This window comes from Pteropus medius, unplaced genomic scaffold (genome assembly GCF_902729225.1).
Source record: "Pteropus medius unplaced genomic scaffold, Ma_sr-lr_union100, whole genome shotgun sequence".
In the NCBI taxonomy this organism is placed as follows: Eukaryota; Metazoa; Chordata; class Mammalia; order Chiroptera; family Pteropodidae; genus Pteropus; species Pteropus medius.
In genome coordinates this window covers 12,470,857-12,498,625 of record NW_024347791.1, presented here as the reverse complement: position 1 = coordinate 12,498,625, position 27,769 = coordinate 12,470,857, and the positions used below count along the sequence as shown (strand labels likewise).

Here is a 27,769-nt window from a genome sequence, read left to right as displayed (position 1 = left end):
GCAAATAAGGAGAATATAAAGAAACAAACAAGGTTTCTTTCTCTCTTTCTTTGTTTATAACAAGTGTAATTGTGGGAGAGAAATAAATGTGGAGACGCTCAGAGATGAAATGGTGGAAAGAATAGATGAAATTTTAATTTTTTTTTCTCCATCACCCTTGCTTATACATAATGTTCCTTAATTCTCTAAGATTATATGCAACATTAATTATTTTATCTAAGAGGGCTGAAAAGCAGAATAGTTTATCAACCTAGTTTATTTAAAGAAAGCCCTTTTGAAAAGTCTACTTATTGACCACAAATATTATATATAAGTATATACTTAATAAATATGCATATACTTGTGGTTTTGTATACATTATATGTAATATATATACACACACATATACATACCCACACTATCTCTGTGCAATAAGAAAGCACAATATAACACATACAGAATTTTCTGCGATAAAGTGATTTTATCGTCTGTGGGCAGGATTACTTGAATATAACTCATATTTTGGGAGTATAAATGATTTTGTAAAAGTTGCTTTGGTTGATGTGTGGCTGCTAAAACTTCTTGCTAGGTCGCTATCATCATTTCTAAATTGTAAAGTCTTGTTATACTCGTATTTCTACTATCGTACTGGCAGGTCAGGCTGGTTTTCATTTTTGTATTATTGCCCTTACTTTTCTAAGTGATATTACAGACTATAGAAATGTCTGCAACTATTGGCCAGTCTCGCCTATTGTCTGGAGTCTAGACAGGCTATAGAAAAATCTCTGTGACATATAATAGGCCAAACAATTTGTAGGGTTGTTTATCCCTACAAATTTACTACCAGGAGAAAAAAAAAAAAGGATATACGATTTTATCGAGAGTTAGGTAATTTTAAAATCTTCCAGCCCTTTTCTGAATGACCAAAAATCAGGATAGGTTTATACATTTGAACAGCTCTTTCTTTCTGTATTGTCTGATCATATACAAAGCAATCTAAAGCTCAGAAAAACTCAGATTTAACAAGATAAATTTGTCTTAACTATAGTTTTCTTTTTTCCTAAGTATTTTTGTAAGGTATTTACAAATTTGCCTCATATTTATTTCTGAGGAAAAATAAAGGTTGGTAGGGTTCCTTTTTCTCTTTGCTTGTCTCTATACCCTATTCTAAATGCCTGAGGACTAACACTGGAGAGGCTCCAGATACTCACTAATAGGAAAGATGGCTTGTCTACAGCTGAGCTCAGCTGAAGCCTGCTTCTTAGAGATGGTACATTACTTCATGGGCAGATGCCACCATTGTCATTACCACTGTCTCCTTCATCAGCCTAGAACCGACAGAGCATAACTGTACTTCAGAGCGAAGGGCACTCTTCAATAGTGCCTCCCCAGCCTTCCAAATTCCCTAAACTGCAGAAAGCCAGACAAAGTGCCTTCACGGCAAGCTGACCCCTTTAGAATTTGAAGTCAAATTCTAAGGCTGGTGCACGGCTGATGAGAGGGAAGGGTTTTGAGCAGGAAGTGATTGGAAAAGGGAAAAAATGTAGAGGAAGAGAAAATATATGGCACTGAGGATCAAAGTGCCAGTAGACTGTGCTACCATTATCTGCATTCGAAACTGGTCCTCTGGTCCTCATTGAAGCCGAGCACCTCGCTAGGGTCATGCTGGCCTTTGGATGGAAAACCTTGCTTTGCGGAACCTTCTAGGAAAGAAGACAAAATACTTTTCAATAAGCCTTATAATACAATCTGTATAAGAAAGTAAATGGTAGTTTCTGGAGTACACTTTGTTGATCCATTTTCCTCGGGACCTGAATACATTGAGTGGGTGTCTGCAGGAAGACACCTCACATTTATTCTCCCATGGTTGATTTAACTGGATATCTATTAGGCTGAGAAGAAAGGAGTGGGCAGCAGGCTACCTTTTGCCAAGATCCTGTTTCAGGAATGAGGTCGGTTTCATGTTTGTGCATCCTGTACAGTCTCATACAGCCCTATGTTTAGAAGGGTCCCAAGCTTGGTTTTAATGCTCTCCTATCATTGTCTTGCAATTGTTAAGGAAATTTTCAACAAAGCACCTCCCCCCCCATTTTAATTTTGCACTGGGTCCTGCAAATTATGTAGCCAATCTTGCCCATGAGAGTATTGCTTTTAATACTACTCACAATGCAAATCAGAAATGAAAAGTTTGGACCTTTATCTAGACCATTAGGAAGAAGGAGAAATTTTTAGAAATGTGGTTAAATGTAGCACATGCCATATGTTCTTCTTATTACCTGTTTCTTAAGACTACTTTAAAAATGTTGAACGAAATAGCAATGACTTTACATTATTAACATCACGAGGCCCATAAAAATAGAGCTGAAACCATACTGGATATTCTAATTCTCCTTCCCACAACCCTGTTTTGATCACATCATAATTTTAACTGAAAGCATAATAACGTTTTGGGAAAGATCTCTGAGATGCCTACCGCAGTTGGGAGTGGAGAGGAACAGCCTTTTCCTATCCAGCGCATTGTCAAGAACTCCCTAGAAGGAGACTTCTGTGACTACCAGTGGAGGCATCCTCATCAAGTCCGGGTGGATGTGCCTTCTGGTGAGACCGACATTCAACCAGAAGGGCGCTGCCGAAAGGGACTCTGGTGTCACCAGTCATTAACAATCTGCCTCATCTCCTGTCCCAGCTGAGGCTGCAGCTGCTGCAGGGAGTCCCAGCACAGTGTCCCCATGATCATGCCTTCCTCTATTATGTACAATTATCCTCCGTGATTTTTAAGATGATGGCAGAGAGCAGTGGCTTGATTCCAGATTTACTGATACGATTTATTATGAACTTCTGAAGGAGTAAACAGAGGATTGTGTATGAGCTCACTGAAATCACTGGATTGAGTTTGTCCATCCCCCCGCCCTTTTTTTCTTTTTGTTATATTTAAATGACAAAGGTGTGAGTAGTATCTTCGGGCCTATGACTAAGGAAGTAAAACATAAAACAGCAATGTTTTCAGGTAGGCTACATGATGCTTTGTTTATATAGCACACATTTTGAGTTGTTTGATTTCAGCATTGTATCTGGAAATAACACTGTACACATTTATTTTCACAGATAGGGGTCTATTTTCTTTGCAGAGCAGGTGCTTAACTCCCATTAGCATAAATGGAAGTTATGTGAATTCAATGAAATACAGAGAGGACCCCTTTTATTATTTGGCTATAGTTTTTATTCTATTTGTACATCTTAAAAGTTACTTAAATAGACAGTGGTTGCATGCACCATTGAAATTTTCTACGATCTAAAATAAAAAATGAGCCTAGCACTTAAATAAGTTTTGAGGATTTTTCTCTCCAAACTATAGAATTGCAGTCTGTTTGTTTTGGAGCTGTATGTCCCCATTCAACTAATTGAAATACAGGTAAGATAACAAGTCATAAATTAACTACAAATATAACCTGAAAACGCCGAGCATATTTTGCTTCAGAATACACTTGTACAGAACTATTAATCATTGTTGGATTTTTTAAAATGATATGTGAACACACATATTCTAAAGAATTAAAAATAAAAATTACTCACTGCCGCGGCTCCTTTACTGAATAGCAAGCTTTCCTATATATGTGGAGCCGATTTTAATAACACATGGGCCAGTGAGTATAGAATTATTCACGTGTCCTGATGATTGATAGTCAGCCTATCTACCTGTCTTCCTTGCAGATGTGTTTTATAGAAAGCCATTGCCATTGTTAATGCTTCAGTGCTGTCACACAGACACAGCTGTCATAAATATCCCCTAACCACTATGTTTGCTGCTTATCTGAATTAGTTAGAATGCTGTTTGCAGCTCCAGTTTTGAAAGAAGCAGTTTATCTTCCACCTCCTATTATTTTGTTTCCCATTAACCTCTTCCAAGGAAGATTTTGTTTTCAGTTGTGAAAAATACACAGAAGTTTCAATCCCCGATTATATTTCTGCAGTAGTCAAATGTTAAAATTCCAAAATCATTCTCAGCTTAAAGAAGAGTTTGAAAAATAAAATGGCAACTTAAAAACTGTAATTTGGGAGATGACTCAATCTTATCGTCCTAGCTTTATTTGTCCCCTATCCCATTCACTAATTACCTAAGAAAATATTCATCTTTACAATTTAACCCTGAACTTTGGCAACGTTTCAGGTGCCTTGATTGATATGACTATTTGGGGGCCAAAGGAATAGTGGTCATTTTACTATAAATTTTAGTAAATACAATAAATTTGACATTTGCTAGTATATTAAAAGGGCCTTGAAAAAGTCTAGAACAGGAAAAATGCAGGCGAATAAGAGAGATCCAATGTAACTGCTCAAAATGTAAAGCAAGGTTTAAGTGTTTATTTGAAGATATTTTACAACTGAAGTGAAAAATTAGAATGAAAAGTTTATATGGAATCCCCACAAAAAAATGATCTACGTAATGTGGTTTAGAATGACAGTCAAGGTGTAATATACAATGACTATTAAAAAATGCCTCGCACAGTTTTCATAGCCAGCTAAAATAAGAATAAACGAGATTCGATGAGCCATTTCTCTTGCACTTTAAAGAGCAGATTGATATAGTAGCATCTGAGAAACTGGAAGTGCTGGGAGTTATCAAGGATTTGAGTGACACAAAATAAATACAATGCATTTTTGGTTTTTAAGTGGATTACACTTAAGCAATAATTGTTTGCTTTATGGAACTACTTCATGTTTTCAGGTAGGACAGGGCCTTCATCAATTTTCCACAAGAATTTTGTGCCCTGAATATAAATAACCCCCTTCTGTGGGGAAGAAGGTGTACAGAACACAAAATATGAAGTTAAACTGAGATTTTGTGTTTTACTCAAATAAGAGTTCTTTAATGAAAAAGAGCTGCATTAGAAATCAGTCAGTTTAATTATTATGCTTTATCCCCTGCTGCTGACGAACCTGAGAGCATGGCTAAGCTCTGGCAGCCTCCACATAAAGAAAGCAAAGCTGGGCTCAGCTGACCTAAGTCCAGTTAGCGTCTCCCCAAACACTAGTGTTTCTCTTTAAGTAAGTGTGGTCATTAGCTTCTAGATGCTTGGAGGTTTTTGCCAGTACTGGCTTATTCTTCATTGGAGGAACAAAATTTTTCCTTTAGCTGATGAGAAACACTTCTTTTGGTTTTCCCTTCATGGAAAAGAAAAGCCTTTGGCATAAACTATTCTGTGATGCCAAATATTCAGAGAAAAACTGAAATTGCAAATACTTAGTTCTGCTGATAATATCTAGATATTTGATGACCTAGAAACAAAATCATCAGAATTCTCCACCGGACTTTGCAATTTTTACCTGGATTTTTATTATCGTAGCCACAACACTGTTCAGTTAAGTCAAAAGGCACAAGGCATGTTTGTATGGGGTACCAATGAAAATAATTATATAAAATAAGTTACTTTACAATAATATATTAATTCATTTCCTTGTTATAATAAAGTATATGTATTTGAAATTTAAAAAGTTGGTTAAAATGTCTGATTGCAACTCTAGTATTAACTTGATTTCTTCTAGGAAAAGCACTTGATTTAAAAAAGAAAAAAAGTGTTATTAATTCCAATTAATGTTATAATTATTCATGTTATAGTGAATGTAGTACAGTGGCTTTCGTTTTAATAATTATATATGTAAAAAACCATGATTAAACTAATTATTATATAAATAGTGTTCTTATTCAGGTAGCATTAGTTTATAAAAATAGATTTATAGGATTAATATCTTTTCAAGCCATTTTTTTCTGAATTGATAAGAAAATACTTATGACTTTTATGTATTATGGAGTAGTTGATTCAATGAAAAGAAAACCCTAATATCTAATTTTATGGAAACCTAATTAATGTGTGTGTGTGTAGTAATTTGCAATATTCAATGAAATTCATATATTCCCATTTTGGTGATAAATGGCCTATGAATATAAACCTTCTGAAACAAGTGCTAGTTTGTATAATTAATCATCTTTATGATTCTTCTGTGGTTTCAAACTGTCATCTTCAATAGCAGTTTGGATTTTGAAGCAGTCGCTAATTATAGTGTTAATTTTTTTTTTATGGCTGACAAAATTGTGTTTAGTTTTAGAATTTCAAAACTGCTAAATTTTATCTTGAAAAATTACTGCTTAGAACAGTAGCCTCAAATCACAGCTTAGACCAGCCGAGCATGAAGCTGCTTCATTCATATGAATCTAGATTAACACTGGCCTGTATAGAAATGGAAAGCTATTTGTTTCTTCTATGAGTATGTGTACTACTCTTGGTATTTCTAAAATCTAATAGGAAATCAAATATCTGCTCATTCATGTTTATATGTAAATATTTATATGCCATATAAGTTGGACTTGCAAAGTGAGGAAGTGAATGAATCATTATATTCTATTTCAAGGAAGGTTTGCATGAATTTTTGAGAATGTCAACGATCAGGACATTTTTTTTACATTTTAAAAACATGAATTATTTATCGTTTAGGGAATATCAAAGCATAACATTGTGGAAGAAATGTTGCACTCTTACTTTTTTGGCTGGCAGGTAAAACTGATCCATGGCTCATTCCCTAAGATCTTTCTCCTCCTGACAAGCCAATAGTTTCTCAACATTTAGATGAAATCTGTTATGTTTACTTGTCCTAGTATAACGACTGTTAGGTAAAAAGTGAACATCTGTTGGTATCCTAAAAACTAGTTACCCTTTTGACTTAGGGGGGAAAAAGACTAGTCGGGCAGTCCTCCTTTGGTTAATCATATTCCTCAGCAGAGTTTCTAATCATTAGAGATTAGAAACGTACACAGAAATATACACAAAGTAGATACGTAGAATTGTCTCTCTGAACAGGACAACCTGGTCTAGCACGGTGCCTGGCACATAACAGGCATTCAATAAATATTTGGGTGAATAAATGTTTCATATGTGAAAGTTGACGGTTAAAGGAAAACTTAAATGTGTGAAGCATTCAGACGGCAATTTCCAAGTTGGCTATAGATTAATGGTCAGGAAAAAAAAACCCAATCTATTTAACTATATTTGCAGGGAAAGCGATATATAGAAAATAAATTTAGAAAAGAGTACTTGTCCTTTCTTCCAGTCTTCATCCCAGTCCTTCTCCCCTCCTGCATTTTAAAGCGAGCAATTGGCCACTAGTGCAATGAAATCCTAACAGTTGATTCAAATAGTTATCAAACCACTGGAAAAATGCTTCCTTTTCATTGTGCTTTTTTTGGACACTATAGATACAGTAAATCGTGAACTACATTATAAAAATACCTCTTTTATGCCCAAACATTCAATAGGAGAGAACGACATTTCTTTTTTACCTTGGTAAATGTTTTTAAGGTGTTTAGGAATAAGCCTTCTCTTTGTCAAAACTGCTTAAATGCAGTGGTTGCTAGGAATTTACTAGAAAACTTATAGTTAATAATATCAGGAAGATAAGGGATAAATGTTTAGTCAGCTAATAGGACAGATCAGCTTGAGTAGCATATGCTTTTTCATTTCCCTGTCATTTGCTTGATCTTTTGTGTTATGGAAAAAGAGTGGTAATTGAAGTTTTAAAGGTTTATTTTCCATTATTGCCCATCAGCCAATGGTTTTAGCATTTTTTCCATCTTTTGGATAGAGAAATAGATTGTTCCAAATAATTGAAAAAGATAATGCTTAAGAGATTTCTGAAAAAAAGGGGCTGATAAGATTTTAATACAAATGTGAGCAAGGTCATCTTTAAAACCTTAATGAATTAACTCTTCTTTAGCCATGTAGTTTTCTTTTTTCTTCCACAGGTAAAAACTTCAGAATTTTGTCATGCTTTCTGTAATGCTAAATTTTAACATAAAAAATATTTTTAAATGTTCATTTTTTAAAGAATATTATTTAACATTATTTCCTTTAATGTTTGCTGGCTTATTGAAATTGGTATAGACCCATATTTGTTACTATTTACTTTTGACTTTTATGTCCTACCTTTATTTCTTTCCTTAATTGGGTGGTAATGGCTTTTTTAAAAGTGTTGTTCTAACAAACATGCTATAAAAGTCAACCACTCCTTTAAAGATTCAAAGACGAGATCTTCGGCAGAGAGATCTCCAGCTTCATGAGGGTTCTCTCAGATGGAATTTTCAGATAAAAGAAATTCTTAACCAAAAATAGTCAGATATCATCAGACTACTGTAGGTTAGCATGCTGTTAAATTTTACAGAAATTTTAACTCACCAACTGGTAATAGCAGATGCTACAGAATGGGGACTAATGTAACTTCTGCTTTCCCGACTTCTCTAAATCTGCTGTAAATACCAAGTTGCCACACAGTATGTCTTTTTGTGGTAGAGAACTGTAGTGTACTTAAGCTTGTATGCTGCATTCTGGCTTGGAATTTTGGTCCGTGGTTTCATCCATTGTTACCAGTGATGCTAGACGCTCCCAAGAGTTAAATACAGTGGAGCTGTATTTATATGAAGCGAGTTCCAGCGGCTGTTTCATTGCTTATTACCTCCCACTTTGCTTCCATCTGTGTGTGTGGCAAAGGGAATTGCCCTAAAAAATATAGGCTTCCTCTGAACACAAATGTGTGTTTGTATACCAGTAACTCCACAATCTCCTGAACTGGGGTGCCATTAATAATTGTACTTTTTAAAAAGCTTTAAGAGCTTAAAAGGGTTTAGCAGTTCTTCTGTGGAAACTCACGTTTACTTCCACAGTTTCTGTAAATGCACTAACAACAGAAAAATCAATGCATATTAAATTGAAAAGGTAATTGGTAAGATATTTTTTTAACAGAAAACTTTAATTTTTAGATTGCTACAGGAGAGGAATGGTGTATCTGTTCAGAATCAATGGTTAACATAATCATCTCAGACTTTTTTTAAATGACTTCATTTAATTGAAAGATTACAAACACGCTGATGAGCCACACATCCATGGAATACTTATCCTGAAGCCCAAAGTCCTACTCATTTTAATTTGTTTGCCATGCTTAATGTATCTGAGAAACCAAACTGAAATTACAGAATACTTTTCTGTCTTAATTATTTAAAAAAATTTATTAACCTACTTTTATGTTAAGTAAGGCTTGAGACAGATATTTTTACCATAAAATATACAGCATCGGGCTGGTAGGAGTTACTGCAGATAAGGGAGCTATTTAAAATCAGCTGCTAGGTACTATAAACCCTTTAAAATTACTAACAAATGAGGTAGGCTTGACTGAGGACTGTTCAAAATGGTTAGCCATGTGCTTATAAAAAAGGACACATGAATGATATTTGTGTGTTTAACCCTGGTTATAAAAAGTCATTCGATTTTTATAACAGCATGTTCAGCGGTTACAAAACCTTACGACTTGAGCTAAAAATGTAGAATCCTACTGTAGAAAGGAAATAGCTAGATAAAGCTGCATTAGTCATATTTGAAAAATAAAAAATATGTATGTATATGTGTACATATGTATATGTACATATTTACAAAGAATAATGATACTTCAAATTTGATTTTTTTCAAATGAGCAATGAAAAGTACTCTGACAGAATTTTTCTTGTGATCTGAAAGAACCCTTTCCCCACACCCAGCTCATGAAACTTAGTTATTATTAAAAGTGTGACTATTTAGGAAATTATTTGTGTTGGTTTTTAAGATATCAAATGTGATAAAATATAAGGCTCTATGTAGATGAAAAGAAAATAGAAGAAAGACAAGAGGGAAGGAAGCAAAAAAAAAATATATTGGAGAGAGGGATAAACATGAAGGAAAAACAGGAAAAACAACATCCTTTATTTTAAAGAGCAAGCATTGTGCTAACCTCTTTTTGTTGTGGTCATAGTTAATATTCACAACAGTCCTAGGAGATGGGTCTCAAAATTCCTTTCTCACAAATGAGGAAGTGAAGATCAGAGATGTTAAAATATAAAGGACACACAGCACATAAGTGGCAGAGCTGGGAAAGAAGGCATGCTCTGGCTGGTATCTGAGACGGAAAAAGTCAACCCTGGCTCCATTCTCAAAATCTAGTTTAATACAATCTGTGCCTCCCTGTAAGTGACAAGAAGCCCTTGCTAGACAGCCAGTGGTTAGGCTGATGAGCCATGTGGGAATGGCATGGGTAGGGTCCAGAGGCCCCTTCCAGTCCACTCCAGCAGAGGGGAGGGACAGACCCATGACACAGCTTCAGAAGTAGTGAAGAGGGGGGACTAAAATGATCAGTTTTCATGAATTTTTCCACAAGTTCTGTACTTTGCTCTTATTAAGATAACCTTTCATCTCCTAAGGATCTTAAGAACATTAAAAACAATCTTTAGACGCTTAGCAGGTGATTGAAAACACATTACCTGCCGTTCTGCCCTGGTACGCTGGCATTTCTTAAAGGGGTGAGGCTCCTGATTGCCTCACATTAACAACAACGCATGAAAGTCATGTGGTCTTTAGCAAATCATTCAGCTCCCTGTACTTTCTGTCTCCTGCTTGTTAAAGAGAGGTTTGCACGCTGGTCCTAATGTCTTCACATAGCAAACTTCAGAATTAATTCTTAAAGCAAACAAAAACCAAACCACGCAAATGTTATAGAATTAATATGTATGCCATTTACATATCAGTTTTAAGAACGTGTTCAATCTGAGTGGTAGTTTAAAGAAAAAGAACATGTGACTATTCTGTGATAAACTAATAGTATTTTCTTCACTTAGATTACTGTTCTTTTCCTCTCCACATCTCTGTTGATAAATGGGTCAGACACCATCATCCCTATTTTACAATTGAGGCAATGAGAGGTTAAGTGCCTGACCATTGCCAGTAACCAAGATGAGAGCAGGATGTAGTTCTCTTGTCCAAATCTGAGGTTCATTTCACCTCCTTCATATGGCCAAATTGCTACTTCAGTAACTACCTTTGGCATTGGCTGTAAAAAGAGGGTCATATCAAAGCTTTAAAAGGTGGTCACTCTTAGAGCTAAGATTTTGTTATTTCAGGAATCAGCACCCTGACTCTTTTTGGCATAAAAATGCTTTACACATTTAGCAAAAAATTAGAAAACAGTCATCTCATCGGGGGTGAACTAGCTGTTGGTGAACCCTGTATATGAAGTGGTGGGAAAATCTGAGTCATCCCTGACCTAGGATGTGGACTTTGGCGGATGAATCTGAAGGCAGAAAATGTTTCCAGATCCACTTTAGTTCAGTACAATACTGGACAATTTTTGCGAGTCCTTCCTTATAGTATTCTTTTGATGTAACTATGAGCTATTTTCTTCACATTGCTTCTAATAGATTTTTTAATTAATTGAAATTAATTATCACCATTAGAAAGTTGTGAATATTTTTCCTAGCACAGACGTAAATTGTTTGAAAATTATTTTAAACTATTGTTTTTAAGGGAAAAATTTTATAGTGATATTCTAGATTTAGCCTTTAATGCCTTGACAGAAACTTGAAGAGATGCTGAAGCCAAGTCATTCATATGCCATTTGCTTCCCAATACTTGGCCTGACACACAACATACACCGAGAAATGCTACAGTTGTCACTGTAAGAACGTAAATTTTAGGCTATTTATATTTTGAATGTCAGTAAAGTTAAAAAAGAAAAACCATGTCAGTATTTACACATGTTGACCTAAGAACACATTATAATTAATTTTCATCTGTATTTCATAGTCATCATATGCCAAAATGATTCACTGCTGTATCTTTAATCCCTGGCATAGTGAGTGGCATAGAGTTGGTACTCAGTCCATGCTGGTGGAATAAATTTGTACGCTAGTTCAAAGGACATGAGAGCAATGGTTTTCTTTAACCCATTTCCCATATGCTCCAAGAATATTTGCCGGCAGTGCTTATGGCTGCGGCATTTACCCCGAGATAACTCATGGGTTACAATCCTAACCTTACCCCCAAAGTTTGCCACAAAATATCTCGCTTTTATTATTATTTTCACTTCTGTCATTAGTGTTTGGAAACAAATGACATCGTTCTATTTATAGCATTCTGTTTTTAGTATATTTACAAAATATAGTAATCCTTGACTGCTGAAAATATCAAATCCTAGAAAACGTAGCATTCCTACACGTGATGTTAACATCATTCTTGAACAGTTGTTAGCCAAAGATTCATCTGATGAATATGATTTATGTATACATTTCTGCTACATTAGGATTAGAGACAAGTTCTGCTTAGAAATAACTCCAAGAACAGTTTTTATATTTTATTTTCACATTGAAAACCAGTCAGATTTGCTTCAGCCTCTAAGAGCGTGTTTATATAAAATTAACGCTGGTAGCGAGCTGCACTTTTTTTTTAAATGGGAAATGGGTTAACTGGGTTTAGAAACTTGAGCAAAGATTTTCCCTACTTAAAGATTGAGGCATTATTGGATTACAAGTCTCCTAGAGAAAGTCTCAGTTGCTTTCGTGCTCATGAGCCCCTTACTAGTGAGTTCTAAACAGACAGAACCAGGTGAGAAGAGTCGGGAAGTGCCAAAGGTAAGAAGGACAGTGTTGTCCAAACAGGTGCTATTTACAGCCGAAGATGTCAAATGAAAAGAGTGGTCTTCTTGTTTGTTAGTATACCTGTTTAGTCTTACCTACAAGTAATTCAAATGCCAAAAATTATTTCTTTAGGTGTGGAAACAGCCTGTGAACACGCAGTCACACATTCATGCTAAGATTATACTTAAAGTGCTTCCTGATGGTGATATTTAATGCTAAAAATGGGGCAGTCTGCAGTTCACTTTCTAAATCTAACATTACAATCATCTTGGGTTATTTTTATAGTCAACTAGATGAAAACGTGTAATAGGATGAGGTAGATCAATTTAAGTTTCTAGAAGCATGGGGGTGGAAAAGGTCAAATGTAGTTCCATTGTAGGGTATTTTTGTTTGTTTATCAGAAACATTTAAATTTAATAAAATTAAATTTTGAAAAGTTAGATGTGTAACTATCTATTGTAAATGATACCAAATTCTGTCGCAAACTGTATCTGGGCACGTATTCAAACCTTAATGTTTCATAATCTTTTATTGATGTTGTTTCTTAATAGTCTTGTCATTACTACTACATGAAACTATGTAAACATATTTACCTATTTTCTTGTTTTAGTAGATAGTTTCTAGATATTACTGTCAATGAAATGTTGCATATGGCATCATATATTAACTTAAATTTGCACCATTATAACCAATGATGTAGTGTTATGTTTAGGAGCCAAGTTCTCAGAGTATATTGATCTTTATGAACGATATACTATGTATTATCAGTGAGGCCTGCCTTTTTCCAGTATTTAAAGTTATGTGAAGTTATGAGGTGCTTTAGCTTTAGCTTGCTTCTCACCTTATATGAGAAAAAGTTATAAATATGTTATCATGATTAGCTTTTGTCTTTTCTTGGGCTTTTGTGGTTCTTTTTGGAAGGACTTGGTCAGGAGTTGGAGGAGAGAAAAGAAATAGTGGACCTCTTCTTTCATATAAGTACGATATCAACCCTTTACTGCTTATGCTTTTGTTAGGTTTTTTGTATCATTTATTTTGAGGGCTTCATTTTCCCTAATGCAGTATTTTCTAAAATTGAAGAGAAAATTGAAGAATAGTGGAACCTAGGAAAAGAGCTGAAAGAAGGGAAAATGGACTGAGCAAAGGAATAACAGAGTTATTCAATACTATTGTGAACTTATGTCATTGCCTAAAAATAAATTTGGATTCATTTTAATAACTAGGGAAGTAACCATTTAAAAACTCATTCATACGACTAAATGAGAATTCTTAGTGGTATTACATTCCTCAAAGTAAGAAGCAGAACTTATTTCCCTCACTTGTATATCATTTCCAAAATTATATTTTTGAAACATTTAACCTTAATACTAGAACACTAATTGAAGGACATACTTTGTAGAATGATGATGCCACTCTCCAATAAGTTGTCTTGGACAGATGATATCTGAAAATATCATTCCCTGTAATATACATTTTAAAGTTCTAATCATTTGGTCTACATGGAGGTGAGTTTTTCAGCTTTGGAAATGATTTCAAAGCTTAGATTGAATTGCTTCCTCTTTTTTTATTTTTAAAAATGTAATGTTTAATGTTTCTAGAAAATGTGGATAGTATATCTAGCACTAACACCTATATAGATGGATTATGCCATTTTATAGACTCCTCCAAGAAAATGTCTCTACAGTCTAAATCAGTTTTATTATACATAAAAATGAAAACCATTCAGAATTCTACTTGATCCTGCATCTCATCTTCAAATAATTCTCTTTTCTATTTCAAACACTTGCATGATATCTTTAAGCAATTCATTTTGGATGCTATGCAGAGAAATCATTATCCTTTAAATCAGCCAGCAAAAATTCATACGTGCAATTTGTACTGGGTACAGTTAATATTCTCCTCACTGAATTTTGCACAGAAGAAGATATTATTTGGGAAACTTTACAAGTAATGCCACCCTCCTCCCGCCTTTTTTTTTTTTTTTCCAGCAAATCACTATGTTGTGGTGGCTAAGGATGTAAATACTGGAACCAGATGACATTGGCACTGATATTGCTAGCTATGCAACCTTGATAAGATGATTTAATCTTTGTGTTTCTTGATTTCTTCTGTAGAATTAAACACTACCTTGTAGAATTAAACATTACCCTACATTGGAGTGTTGTGAGAAATGAGTTAAGACATGTAAAGTACGTAGAACAGAACTCTTGGTAAATTTTAGCTACTATTATTATTATTCATAGGTATCATCATGTAAGATCTTGCTGGAAAAGCCAAGGCATTATTTCATAGTTGTAAGATTTCTTTGTATATGTAAGCTAGACTTTTGTCATGTATATTAGCATATTAACAACATGTTTAAAAAAGGATCAATAGCTTGACTTAGACAATGCCACAGTTATTTCAAAATCCTAGTCAATAATACAGTTTTTGTTGCTGTGTTCTCTGTAAGTCTGGTTTGCTTATGATGAATTTTCGTTACTAAAAGTGCTTGAATGTGGCTGCTATACGTAATTGTATAGTTTACATAAGTTTTCACTTTTTTTTTTTTAATTCCCTGTGTGATTTCTCTTTCGAGAGCAATAGTATTTCTTTGAGTTGTCAGTTTCAGAGCAGCACTTCAGGGACCTACACGATTCAAGGAAGAAGACTGTCTGGTTTCCTTTACATTCCGAGGGAACCATCAGCTTCAGGAGGAACAGTCACGCGGGCTTCAATGCTTTTGGACATGAGAGATATCTTGTTCACCATTTTCCATTGATTTGCTTTGCAGCTTGCAGTACCCCACAATGATGAATGGACCCGATTTGCCAGGACCCTCGTGGAGATTCGTGCTAATAGAGCTGATAGCGAGGAGGAAGGCACCGTGGAGTTATCTGCCTAGAGGAAGTGAGCCGCCCCCACTCCAGCCCCCACTTTCACCTTCTAGAGCTCAGTGCCACTCACATTCAGTGTCCATTCAGTATTAGTATTGCTGTGACAATTTGGGTCCCATATTTTGCCAGCTTTGCTCCAAGTATTCCAAAGGTGTCCTACCCTGCTTTCCACTAACCTGAAATTCATCAGAGCATTTCTATCTTTATATTTCTGTCTCAAAAATAAGGAGGGGGGGACCTTTAAGGGGTTTAGTTGTTGCCTTTTAACTACTTAGTAGCTGTATTTAATAGCTGAAAACCTCTGGTTAAATTTGTGCTTACATGCACTTCTGGCATAGTCCTATTAAATCCATATGAAGCCAGATATGATTAGGTGCAGATGTGGTGTGCTTCATGATATGGTACAGGGCCAAAGACTTGAGATGTGGTGTTTTACATGGTGACTCACATTATGAATGGATTTACTAGAAGAACATTGCTGCTCCTTATTTATTGTGGTATGCTGCATGGAACATATTTATTTGAAAGCATTAAAATAAACGATCCTAGAGCATGTGCATAATGAGAGGACTGTATTGTCTCTGCTGCTGTTGAGGTTACATTAAGTTCCAAATAACAATTACAGTATGCCAGTTCCATTGAGGACAAGAAATCTTTAGGGATTTGTTGCAGTGAACAGAATGAATTTTAATGCCTATATTTTTAGGTACTTTTACAATATTTCAAATATAGTTGACCATTGATACTTGTCATTCAAGCTAATGCAGTCTGACAAAAGTTTAGAGTTCCTAAATATGACAGCAGTATTGCCAATAAAATGTTTCAAACCAGATCTGCACCAGTGTGGATAAATCCTTTACTCGGCGGAAGCCTGATTAGAAGGGAGTGGGGGAGATCCATTTGGGTCATGTGAAAGATTGATCATGAATTTATAGGCAGCCACCTGGCTGGACTCAAACCACGACTCTTGCTTTATTTTTATGAGGGAATGTGTGTGGTTTTTTGGAAAGCTCTCCCTTATCTCCTTCACCAGAGCCACTCTTGGCCAAAAACTCTCAAATGTTGGAGTAAGAAAAATAGGTGAAGATGCACAAATACCAAAAATGCTACACATTTCACTTTTTAAAAAATTTATTTACACCAGAAAAATTATGTTTATTACTATTGGACTAAGAAATATGTCTATAAACAACCCTAATGAATATTTTTTTTTCAAAAAGTCATTTCATGCCTAGAGAGAATGAAAATAAATAGTGGTTGAGTTATGAAACACATTTGAAGACAGACGTTCAGCTCTTTAGGAAGAGAATTTCCATGGTGCTTTGTCAATAGGGATTCTTTGAACTGTGGGATTTCTTTTATTTTTAAAATAACGATATGCTTTTCTCCAGGTGCTCTATGGTACATATATATTGAAATTCTTTGTAAATGGAAATTAAAAATTTAAAGATAAAATGTGAGTGTCTTAAATAGGTTTTAAAACAATTTGATAAAAAGTACTAGGGTGAAAAGAATTTCTCAAGCATAGACCAAAGGACCAAGAATAATCAATAATCTATGAGTTGCTATTATAGACCAAACTCTGAATAATTCAATGAGTGAAAAGTACAAAGGCCAGAGTCACTTGTATGAAGCACATAAAGGATTACAAGAGTTCCATGGTATTAGAAGTGTCGATAGTGGGAAAGCACGTGGTATGGAACTCATGACAAATCCCAGTCGGGAAATCACAACAGTGGCCTGTGGGGTTCCGAAGGAAGGCCATGCCATCTGAAGCAAAGAATTACGTGACTTTTGAGAAACAGCTCCTGGCATGTTACTGAGTCCTAATAGAAATAGAGCTCTTCACCATGAGATATGACGATACTAGACATTGAAAAAGTCCATTATAATTTGAGTTTTGTCAGCCTCACCAAGTCATAACGTTGGTCAGATCCAGCAGAAACCCCTTGCAAGATGGATGTACATCTGAGCAGGACCAGAGGGCATGAGTAAGTTGCATAAACCAGCAGCTCAGAAGCCCACTGTTACCCAATAAGATTTTACCAGCACCCATTTTTCCATGCTTGCCTACATGGTCACATGTAGGGTGGGTTCTCTATGATCAGCTGAATAAAGGAAAAATTCAGAGTTGGTCTACATATGGGTTGGCTCAGTTTGTGGGTGAAAACTGAAAGTGGCTGACAATTGCGTTATCAAGGGTGATCTTGAAAGATAGTAAAGAGGAAGAAACTTTCCAATAGACAGAGCTGTGAAGTGCACACCTAATCATCTATTTTGTGTGGAAGAAGTGGCCACAAGTCAATATAGATTTTATCATCCTACCCCAAGCCATCATCATCTCTCTCATGAATTCTTGGAATAATCTCCTAACTTATCTCCCTGCTTCCACCTTTGACCTCTTCATTATCTCCTCAGTATAGCCATTTGAGTGATGCTATTACAACACTGAACTCAGCTCAAAACACACCAATGGCTTTCACATCACTTTGAGTAAAAGTCAAAATCCTTAAAGTGACCCATGGGCCCTATATGATCTGACTCTAACTTTCTCTCTGATCTTATATCCAATTACTCTAATCTCTTCTAATCCACTTCAAGTACTCCAATCTCACTCTGCTTTTGACACACCAAGCACATCTAATCGTAGGCCCTTTGTACTAATTGTTTCTTCTGTCCAGAATGCTGAAAGCATTGAGTCTATAGACCTTCATGCACATATATTTCAAAATTCCACCCTTTAATTAAGGTCATTCCTCTGACTGACTAATTTTTCAACTAACTTTTTATCTTTGAAAGTAACAGCTTCCCTAAAGGCCTAATGTCAATGTCAATATTGAAGAAGCCATAGTTTAAAACAGCAACAACAACTGGAGATGAGCTTAAAAGCATCTGATGTTTCCTATCTCCGAGAGAGCACTGAGAAAGAAAGAGGATTAAAAATTATCAGTCGAATTAAAATGAAGAAAAGTATATTTTGTATTCTTATTGAGGTATAATTATGTAAATAAAATGCATGTATATTGTGTTTGATTCAACAAGTTTTAATAATTATGTACACTCAGCTAACTACCAGACAAAACAAGATACAGAACATTTTAATAAGCACAGAAAATTCTTTCATGCCCTTTCTAGCAATCATTGTTTTGATTTTTGTCAACATAGATACAGAAGATACAGAACATTTTAATAAGCACAGAAAATTCTTTCATGCCGTTTCTAGCAATCGTTGTTTTGATTTTTGTCAACATAGATTAGTTTTGCCTGTGCTGTTCTTAAACTTCATATAAGTGAAATCATACAGGATGTCTTATTTTATGCCTGGATTATTCTATGCAGTATAATTTTTTTGACATTTGTTCATGTGCTAAATATTTCAGTAATATGTTACTTCTTAGTGCTGACTAGTATCTCATTTTAGGATTATACTGCAATTTGTTTATTCATTCACCAGTTGATGAACACTAGTGTTATTTCCAATTTTAAGCCTTTTTGTATAATGTTGCTGTGAATATTCTTGGACAGTTCTATTTGTAGGCATTTATTTTCTTAGATAAATACTGATTGGGATTTCTGGGTCATATGGTAATTCGATGTTTAACTTTATAAGAAACTTCAAAGAGTTCTGCAGACTGGTGATACCATTTTACATTTCGACCAATAAAACATCGGAGTACTGATTGTTCCACAGGTTCTTCAATGGCTAATATTATTAGTCCTTTCTATTTTAGCCATTTTGGTGAATATGAAATAATATCTAGTTGATTTTAGTTTGTAGATATTTGATGTCTAGTAATTTTAAGCACCTTTTCAAGTGTTTCTTGGCCATTCTTATACCTCTTATTTATCTTAATAATTGTAAATATTTTTTCCAGTCTGTGGTTTGGAACTTCATTTTCTTAATAAAATATTTCGGTACAAAGAATTTTTAATTTTGTTGAAGTCCAGTTTACCCATATTTATCTTTTATGCTTGGTATTTTATGGTTCTTTCTAGGAAATCTTTGCCTGCCATGGATCACAAAGATACCACCATTTGTTTTCTTCTGGACATTTTATTGTTTTAAATTTTACATTTAGGTCTATGATGGGTCTTAAATTAATTTTTGTGTATGGAGTAAGGTTGTGGTCAAAACTTTTTTTTTTTTTAACCTACAGATATTTAACTGTTTTTGGTAATATTTGCTGAAAAGATCATTTTCTTTTTGACCATTAAATTGAATTAGCGTTCTTGGTAAAAAGCCAATTGCCAATATACATATATAGGTGTATATATAGAACACTATTCTATTTCATTGAGCAATTTGTTTGTCCTTTATACACTATTTTATACACTACTACATTGTCTTGATTGTTATAGCTTTTACTAAATCTTGAAATGTAGTATAAGTTTTCCAACTTAGTTATTCATTTTGAAAGATTGTTTTAGTTATTCTAGGTCTTTTGTGTTTCCACATGAATTTTAGAATCATTATGCATTTTTTTTTTTTTAAACGTACCTCTTTGATTTAACTGGGATTTCATTTAAACTATACACCAATTTGGGAAAATGGACATCTTAACAATTTTGATTCTTCCAGTATATGAACAGGGTTTATCTTTTCAATTATGAAGACTTCTTTAATTTATCTCACTAATATTTTTAGTGTATAGGTTATACACATCTTTTCTGGATTTTTTTATTTTTTATTTCATTTTTTATTCTATTATACACATTATTTTAAAATTTTATTTTCCAAATGTTTTTCCTGGTTTTCAGAAATAAAATTTATTTTTAAATATTGACCTAATATTTTGTATCCTTGGTAAATACACTTATTCTGTTAGATTTTGTCCTACTTGGATTTCATGGAGCTTCTTGAATGTGTAGATTAATGATTTTCATCAAATTTGGGGAGTTTTCAGCCATTACTTCTTCAAGTATTCTTTCTCTGTCTCCCCTCCTTCTGGAACTCCCATCATGTGTATGTTGATGCACATGATGCTATTCCTCAGGTCTCTGTTCAATTTTCTCCCTTTTGTTTCCTTTTTGTTCTTCAGACTGTATAATTTCAATTGACCCTTCTCTATGTTTGTTTATTTTTTCTTTACACTATTCAAGTGTAAAGTTGAGTTCCTCTAGTGAAATTTTTATTTCAGTTATTGTGCTTTTCAACTCCAAAATTTCTATTTGGCTTAAAAAAATAATTTCTGACTATTGATATTCTCTTTGTTGAGACAGCATTCTCATACTTCCCTTTAGTTCTTTAGAAATGGTTTCTTTTAATTCTTTAACTATATTTATAATAACTGATTTAAAGTTTTTGCCTGGAAAACACAATATCTGAGTTTTTTCAGACAGTTTCTATTGATGTTTTTCCTTGTGTATATGCCATACTTTGTTGCTTCTCTGCATATGTACTTATTTTTGTCATTGAAACTGGGTATTGTAATATACTCAGTGATTGTAATATTAATTGACACCCAGTATTCATAATATTGTAATGTGCAACTCTCTCCTCCTCAAGCTTTATTGCTGTTTCTGCATTAACTGTTGTTTATTTAGTGAATTTTCTGGACTAATTCTGCACAGTCTGTTTTCTGTGTCGTGGATGGCCCCTGAAGTCTCTGTTAATTTGATATTTAGCTAATGATCAGACAGAGATTTCCTTACATGCCTGGAACAAAACAAAACAAAACAAACAAACAAAAACTTCCAGTCTTTGCCAAAGAGCTCATGTATGTGTTGAGGTGTACTCTTACCATTTAGCCAGGCAGTTTGCAACTCTGCATTAGCCTTTACTTCCTGTTTTTGCAGTAATCGAAGTCTCAAGATCATCAGGAGTTGAGACCTTAAGGTCTCCTCGCGTCTTTTCTGAGTATATGCCCAGTACTGAGTAAGTGTGTATGTTCTTCAGATTCCCAGGAATATGTCAAGAGTTATTCAAAGCCCTCACAGACATCTTATTTCCTAGCTTGTCCTCTCAAGTGTTAGGTTAATCTATTGTTTGCCCTAACTATTATTCATTACCTCAGACAGCTGTAACTAAGATATTAGCCTGTGAATGTTTTTGACAAATGCCTGTCCGGAAGCAGTTAGCACTGAGCCTATTCTAGGAGTTAGGTAAAATAAAGACAAGCATTTTGTGATAGACTACCAGGGAAGGACTGGACAGATCAGAACAAATAATTAGAATTATTTGTGAATGAGGTACTTTACGGTCCCTGCAGTACCAGGAAAGTGAGCTGTTATTTTCAGAGCGACTGCTGGACTAGGGTGAGGGGATAAGACTAGTGTAAATTAAAATACTACAACGTTTACTATTTTTTCTGAGAATCAGTAGTTTTTTTCAGTGTTCCCCAAGATTTGTTGTTACAAGTCTTTGATTAATTCTCAGAGTTCAAGAAAAACTGGATTTTGAGAGTTTTGGCCTGCTTTTTATTGCTTTTATGGAGAGACAGAATTTGGAGTTCCTGACCTTACCACTTTGACTGAGGTCATTTCCACCATTTTGCTTTTAATCCATCTGTGTATTTATATTTGAAATTTGTTTCTCTTAAACAGCTTAAAGTGTTTTTTTTTTTTCTTTTTAAAATCCAACCTAATAGTCTCTGCCTTTTAATTAGAGGGTTTAGTTCACATACAGTTAATGTAATTTTTCGCATGGTTGAATTTTTTTTTTTTGCATTGGTATTTGGTTTTTAGTGATCTCATTCATCCTTTGTTCTTCTGTTCATCCTCTCCTGTTCTTTTTGATGGCTCAGGTGATTTTTAGTATTGTATTAGATTTCATCTGTTGACCTCTATTATTTTTAGTGGTTTCACAGAAATATAATAAGCATATTTAATTAATTACAGACTATCTTCAAATGATGTTATACTACTTCTTTGTTTGTCCTTTGTTCCCCTAGTGTCATGTATTTTACATCTATATTGCTCTAAATCCCACAACACACTGTATTATTTTTGCTTCAGTGAATAGTGTTTTGAGGATTAAAAGTAATTTATAAAATAAAGATAAGTTTTAAAGGTTTTAAAAAATATATATATTTTTCTGGTTCTCTTCATTTCTTTTTGGAACTCTGATCTTTCCACTTAATGTCATCTTTATTCAATCAATGAAATTCTTTTGGCATATCCTGTATGAGATTCTGCAAGAGAATGAATTCCTCAGTTTTTGTATGTCTAAATATGTCTTTATTTTGCTTTCATTTATGAAGCGTACTTTTTTTCTATATAGAATTCTAGCTTGACAGTTTTTTGTTCTATAGGTATGTTTTCTAATATCTATTTTGCTCCATTTTGTCTTGAACAATATTACTTTTTAATGTTATTATTAGAACATTTATAATTTTTTATTTCAGATATTGTTAATTGTATGTAGAAATATAGCAGATTTTTATATATTGACTGTTTTACTTCTTTTTCTCCAATTTTTTTTTTTAATCTTATTACATTAACTAGGACATCGAGTCTTTCACATAAAGTATGTATTAGCTATAGGTTTTTTTGTAGACATCTTTTATCAGATTAAGTTTCTTTTTATTCCTGGTTTGTGAGAATTTTTTTAAATGAGTATTGAATTTTGACAAGTGCTTTTTCCAAATCTAATTTGAATAATCATAATTTTTCTTTTTAATCAGTATACTACATTATTTTTGAGTGTTATACTTAACTTACATTTCTGAGATGAACCCCATTTGTCCGTAATGGATTATCCCTTTTATATATTGTTAGAGTCTAATTGTTCAGTTTTTAAAAGTATGTTTGTGTCTCTGTTTACAAAAAAATATTGGTCTGTGGTGTTTTGTCTTATAATGTCTTTGATTTTGATAGTGTGGCAATGCTGTTCTTATAAAATGGTTTGGGAAGTGGTCCCTCACCTTCTATTTTTGCTAAGATTTTCTAGAATTTTCATTATTTCTTCCTTTGATATTTGGTAGAAATTGACAATGAATGAATGCATCTAGGCTTAGATTTTTCTTTGGTAAAAGATATTTAAACTTAAGAATTTGATTATTTAAATAGGGGTATTCATATTATATCTTTCTTCTTCAGTAACTTTGCTAAGCTATATCTTTCAAGGAATCCATTTCATCTATGTAGCTTAATTTATTGGCATAAGTTTGTTCATAGCATTTGTTACCACTTTATTATTGTTCTGTAGAATCTGTGGTAATAGCCCTGTTTTAATTTCTGATATTGGCGATCTGTTGTTTTCTCTTTTTTTTCTGATCAATATGATTAATGGTTTTCAATTTTATTAATCTCTTTATGGACCCAAATTTTGATTTCATTGTTTTCCTATATTGTTTTTCTGTCTTCTGTTTCATTGATTTCTGCTTTTTAAATTATTTTTTTGTTCTGTATCTTTGGAGTTTAATTTGCTCTTTTTTCCTCCTAGTTTTTTAAGATAGAAGATTAGGTAATTGATTTGAGATCTTCCATTTTTTCTAATGTAACTATTTAATAGTATGTCTCTCTCTCTAAACACAGCTTTAAATGTATCAGAAAAATTTTAATATGTCGTGTTTATGTTTTCATTCAGTTCAAAATATTTCCTAAATATCCTTGTGATTTCTTCTTTGACCCATGGCTTGTTTGGAAGTATATTGTTTTTTTTTCAGATATATGGGAAATTTCCAAATATCTTTCAGTTACTGATTTCAGTTTCATTCTGTTGTGGCCAGAGAACACAATGTGCTTGATTTCAATTCTAAGTTTACTGAGACTTGTTTCATGGCCCAGATTATAGTTAACCTTGGTAAAATTTATTTTGTGCTTAAGAAAGGAGGGTAGAGTATTCTATGAATATAAATTAGGTTAATTATTTGATAAATTTGTGCAAGTCTTCTATATGCCTATATATGTTTTTCTTCTTGTTATATCAAGAGCAGTGTGTTTAAATCGGAAGTATAATTGTGGATTTCTTCTATTTCTTTTTTTTTAAATTACAGTTGACATCCAATATTATTTTACATGTTTCACATGTATCTTCTATTTCTTCTTTAGCTCTGTTAGTTTTTGGTTTATGTATCTGAAGCTCTGTTATTAGGTGCATACACATTTAGGATTTTATGTCTTTGTGATAAATTGACCTCATTGCCAGTAGAAAATGTTCCTCTTTATCTCTACTAATAGTTTTCTTTCTAAAATCTACTTTGGCTAATAACATAGCCAACTCCAGCTTTTTAAAAATTGTGATTACATGGTATATCTTTTTCCATCAATTTACTTTCCATCTAATTGTGTTTTTATATTTTAAATGGGTTTTATTAGATATCATATAGTTGGCCCTTGCCCTTCTTAAAATGAAATCTGACAATCTCTGCCTTTTAATTGGGATGTTCAGGTCATTTGCATTTAATGTACTTATCAATATGGTTAGGTTCAAACCTACCATCTTGCTCTCTTTTTTTTTGCTCCATCTGTTTTTGTTTATTTGTTTTTACTATTTCTGTGTCTTCTTTTGATTTTTTAAAAAAGTTTCCTCCAATATCTTATTAGCTAAATCTGTTTTTCATTTTTTTAGTGTTTGCTCTAGGAGTTTATAACATCCATCATTTACTTATTATGCTTAATCTACAAATAATAGTATATCACTTCACGTATAGCATAAGAACCTTTTGACAGTATATTTCCATTTCCCTCTCTTCTCTTTTATGCTATTAGTATTATACATTTTACTGTTGTATGTGCTATAAACCTCATAATACATCGTTATTGATTTTGCTTTAAAGAGTCAATTATCTTTTAAGGAAATTTTAAAAATAAAAAGTTTTTTAACAAAATTATTTACTTATTTTCATTTTTAAAAATAAAAAGTTTTTTAAAAAAATTATTTACTTATTGATTAGTGATTTTTAATTATATTTTTCATTAGAACCCTTCTAATTTCTTTGTGTAGATCTAAATTTTCATCTGGTATCATTTTCCTTCTACCTAATGACCTATCTTTAACATTTCTTTTATTGCAATTCTAGCAGCATGTGACTTCTCAGCTTTTGTCTGTCTTATTTTGCCTTTGCTTTTAAAAGATATTTTCATTGGATATAGATTTCTTTGTTGGCACTGTTTTTCCAATATCTTAAAGATGTCACTCTGTTTTCTGCCTTAAGTAGTTTCCAACCAGAAATCTTCTCTTATCATCTTTCTCTGTAGGTTATGGGACCTTTTCCTCCAGCTGCTTTTAAGACTTTTTGTTTATCACTGCCTTTCATCATTTTCATTATGATATATGTTCTTGTGATTTTCTTTAGGTTTGCTTTGCTTGGTGTACAATGAGCTTCATGGATTTGTGAGTAAATAAATTTTCTTAAGTTTGGAGATATTTCAGTTATTATTTCTTTAAAATTTTTTTCTGTTTTCCCTTTTTCTGGGACCCCAGATACATATATGTAACCCTGCTAGGTATTGTCTAAAAATTATTTTAAGAATTTGTTTTTCTCTTTCTGACTCATTTTAGAGAATTTCCTTTGCTGTGCCTTTGTTTTAACTGATCTTCACTTTTGTGGTGTCTAATGTATTTCGATGAAGTTGATTTTTCATTTCAGATTTGTAGTTTTCATTGGTCTTTTATATCTCCCATTTCTCTCTACATTGTGTACTCGTTTTCCCTACCTTCTTGACTTTATGAATTATTTATAACAGCTGTCTTAATGGCCTTGCTGCTGGTTCCATCATTTGTTATTTCTGGGTCTATTTTTTTGGTTGATTTTTTTCATTTTGTTATGGTTATATTTCTTTTTTATGATTAGTGATTTTTAATTATATTTTTCATTGGGAATTTGACATTGTGAGTTGCGATATTTTGTTATATTGATTTTAGTATTAAATTGTGTGCTGACAAGCAATTTAATTACTTGAAATCAGTTGGGTCTTTCTGAGGTCGGCTTTTACATTTTGTTAAGGGCAGAGAAGCTTTTATCATAGGACTAATTTAGCTCTATCTGTAATACAGCCTTCTTCTGAGGATTCTATCTGTTGTTTTATGTATTATGAAAGATGTTCTACACTTGCTGGTGAGAACACAAACCATTTCCCCTCTGTGAGCTCCAGAATTTTTCTGCTTCCTTCTTTACAATAGTTCTTTCTGAAATGTTATATAGTTTTCTCTCACAAATGCATCCATCAGTGCTCAAAGATTTGGAAACTCTCTGCAAAACTGCAGAGCTGTCTTACTTTGTCTTACAAATTCTAGCTCTCTTCGCCTCCCTGGTTTCTGATCTGCATCTCTTCAATTTGGGGATTCTGCTGGGCCCTGTCTGGGTACCCCTTCCTTATACAGTGACTGGAAACTTTCTCCACGCAGTAAGCTGATACAATAGTAGGTCTCACCTTGGTTTTTTTTTTTTTTTCAGAGTTCACAGTCCTATTTTGCCTCATACGTAAAGTTTTAAAACTATTGTATCATATATTTTCCCCCGTTTTCTAGTTTTCCCTACTATTATATCAAGGCCAGAAGTAGAAATCTCTGAAAGGTATACTTTTTAAGGCAGAAAGGAGTAAACTAGAGTTCAGTATATGTAAAGGCCAAAACATTTATTTATTTACTTCAGGGTTTTGATGATACAGTACTGTGGTTACTTTGAAACTTACTTTTAAACAGCTTTAATAAAAGATAGCAGTTATCCCTTACATCCAACTAATGTCAAATGCCATTATAATTTCTAGTAACTTAGCTTGATATGTGTAGTGTTAGAAGGCTTAGTTATTAAACCAAATCAAGAGATCTAAATCTAATAAAAGGAAAAAATACCATGCTTAATTTCAAGTACCAAAAAGAGACAGGATTTCTGGTTTCTTTACATACACTCTCACAGAGGCAAACTGTCACTTACTTTATAAGTAGGGGTCCCAGAGAACTTGAAGTTCCAAGTCAAGTGTGAACTGCTTCTTCAGTTAGGAAGAACGAGATGCATATACTACATAGTGAAGCAGGACAAAACCTGAGACTGAAAGTGTAGAGAAATTTCTACTTTCCACAGTAATGAAATTCAACAAACATTGGCATTCACTTCACTTCTGTCTTCGGAAGAAATAAAAGAATGCCTGTTTCTGTTTTCCCCATCCCCAATTTTTCATTTTTATAATTTTCCTCTCAGTGTAAGCCTTTGATAACACTGGACCTAGCCCAAATTAAGAAGTTATCATAAAAAGCAGTCTCTTACACGGAGTGGCTAATTGTCAGGAGACGTAAATTCTCAAATTGATTAAGCATCTCTCTCTACTTAAAGCTTATATAGGAAAATTCTGCTTCAAAACAGAAATTCACACTTCGAAATATCATTCTTGAAAACGGAGTAGAATATAACATTTTAATACATACATATACATGTATTTAAAGAAAATGCTATAAATTTTTGGTGCGAGTCAGTAATCTGCTTTCATTTGTATTAGAATGGGGGAGAGGGCAGCAAAATGCAGTGACAGATACCCTCTCTTTTAACTTTAG

The 27,769-nt window shown here is 33.6% G+C and overlaps 1 protein-coding gene across 1 annotated transcript in view; it reads left to right on the top strand.

Annotated features, from left to right (window-relative positions):
• DYNC1I1 (dynein cytoplasmic 1 intermediate chain 1) overlaps positions 1–16,168 on the top strand; it is a 276,198-nt gene extending 260,030 nt beyond the window's left edge. The window contains exon 16 of the mRNA XM_039878046.1: positions 15,234–16,168. Within this exon, the coding sequence (XP_039733980.1) occupies positions 15,234–15,344 (111 nt within the window). The 3' untranslated portion in view covers positions 15,345–16,168. The remainder of the gene's footprint in view (positions 1–15,233) is intronic.
• Positions 16,169–27,769: the final 11,601 nt, after the last annotated feature.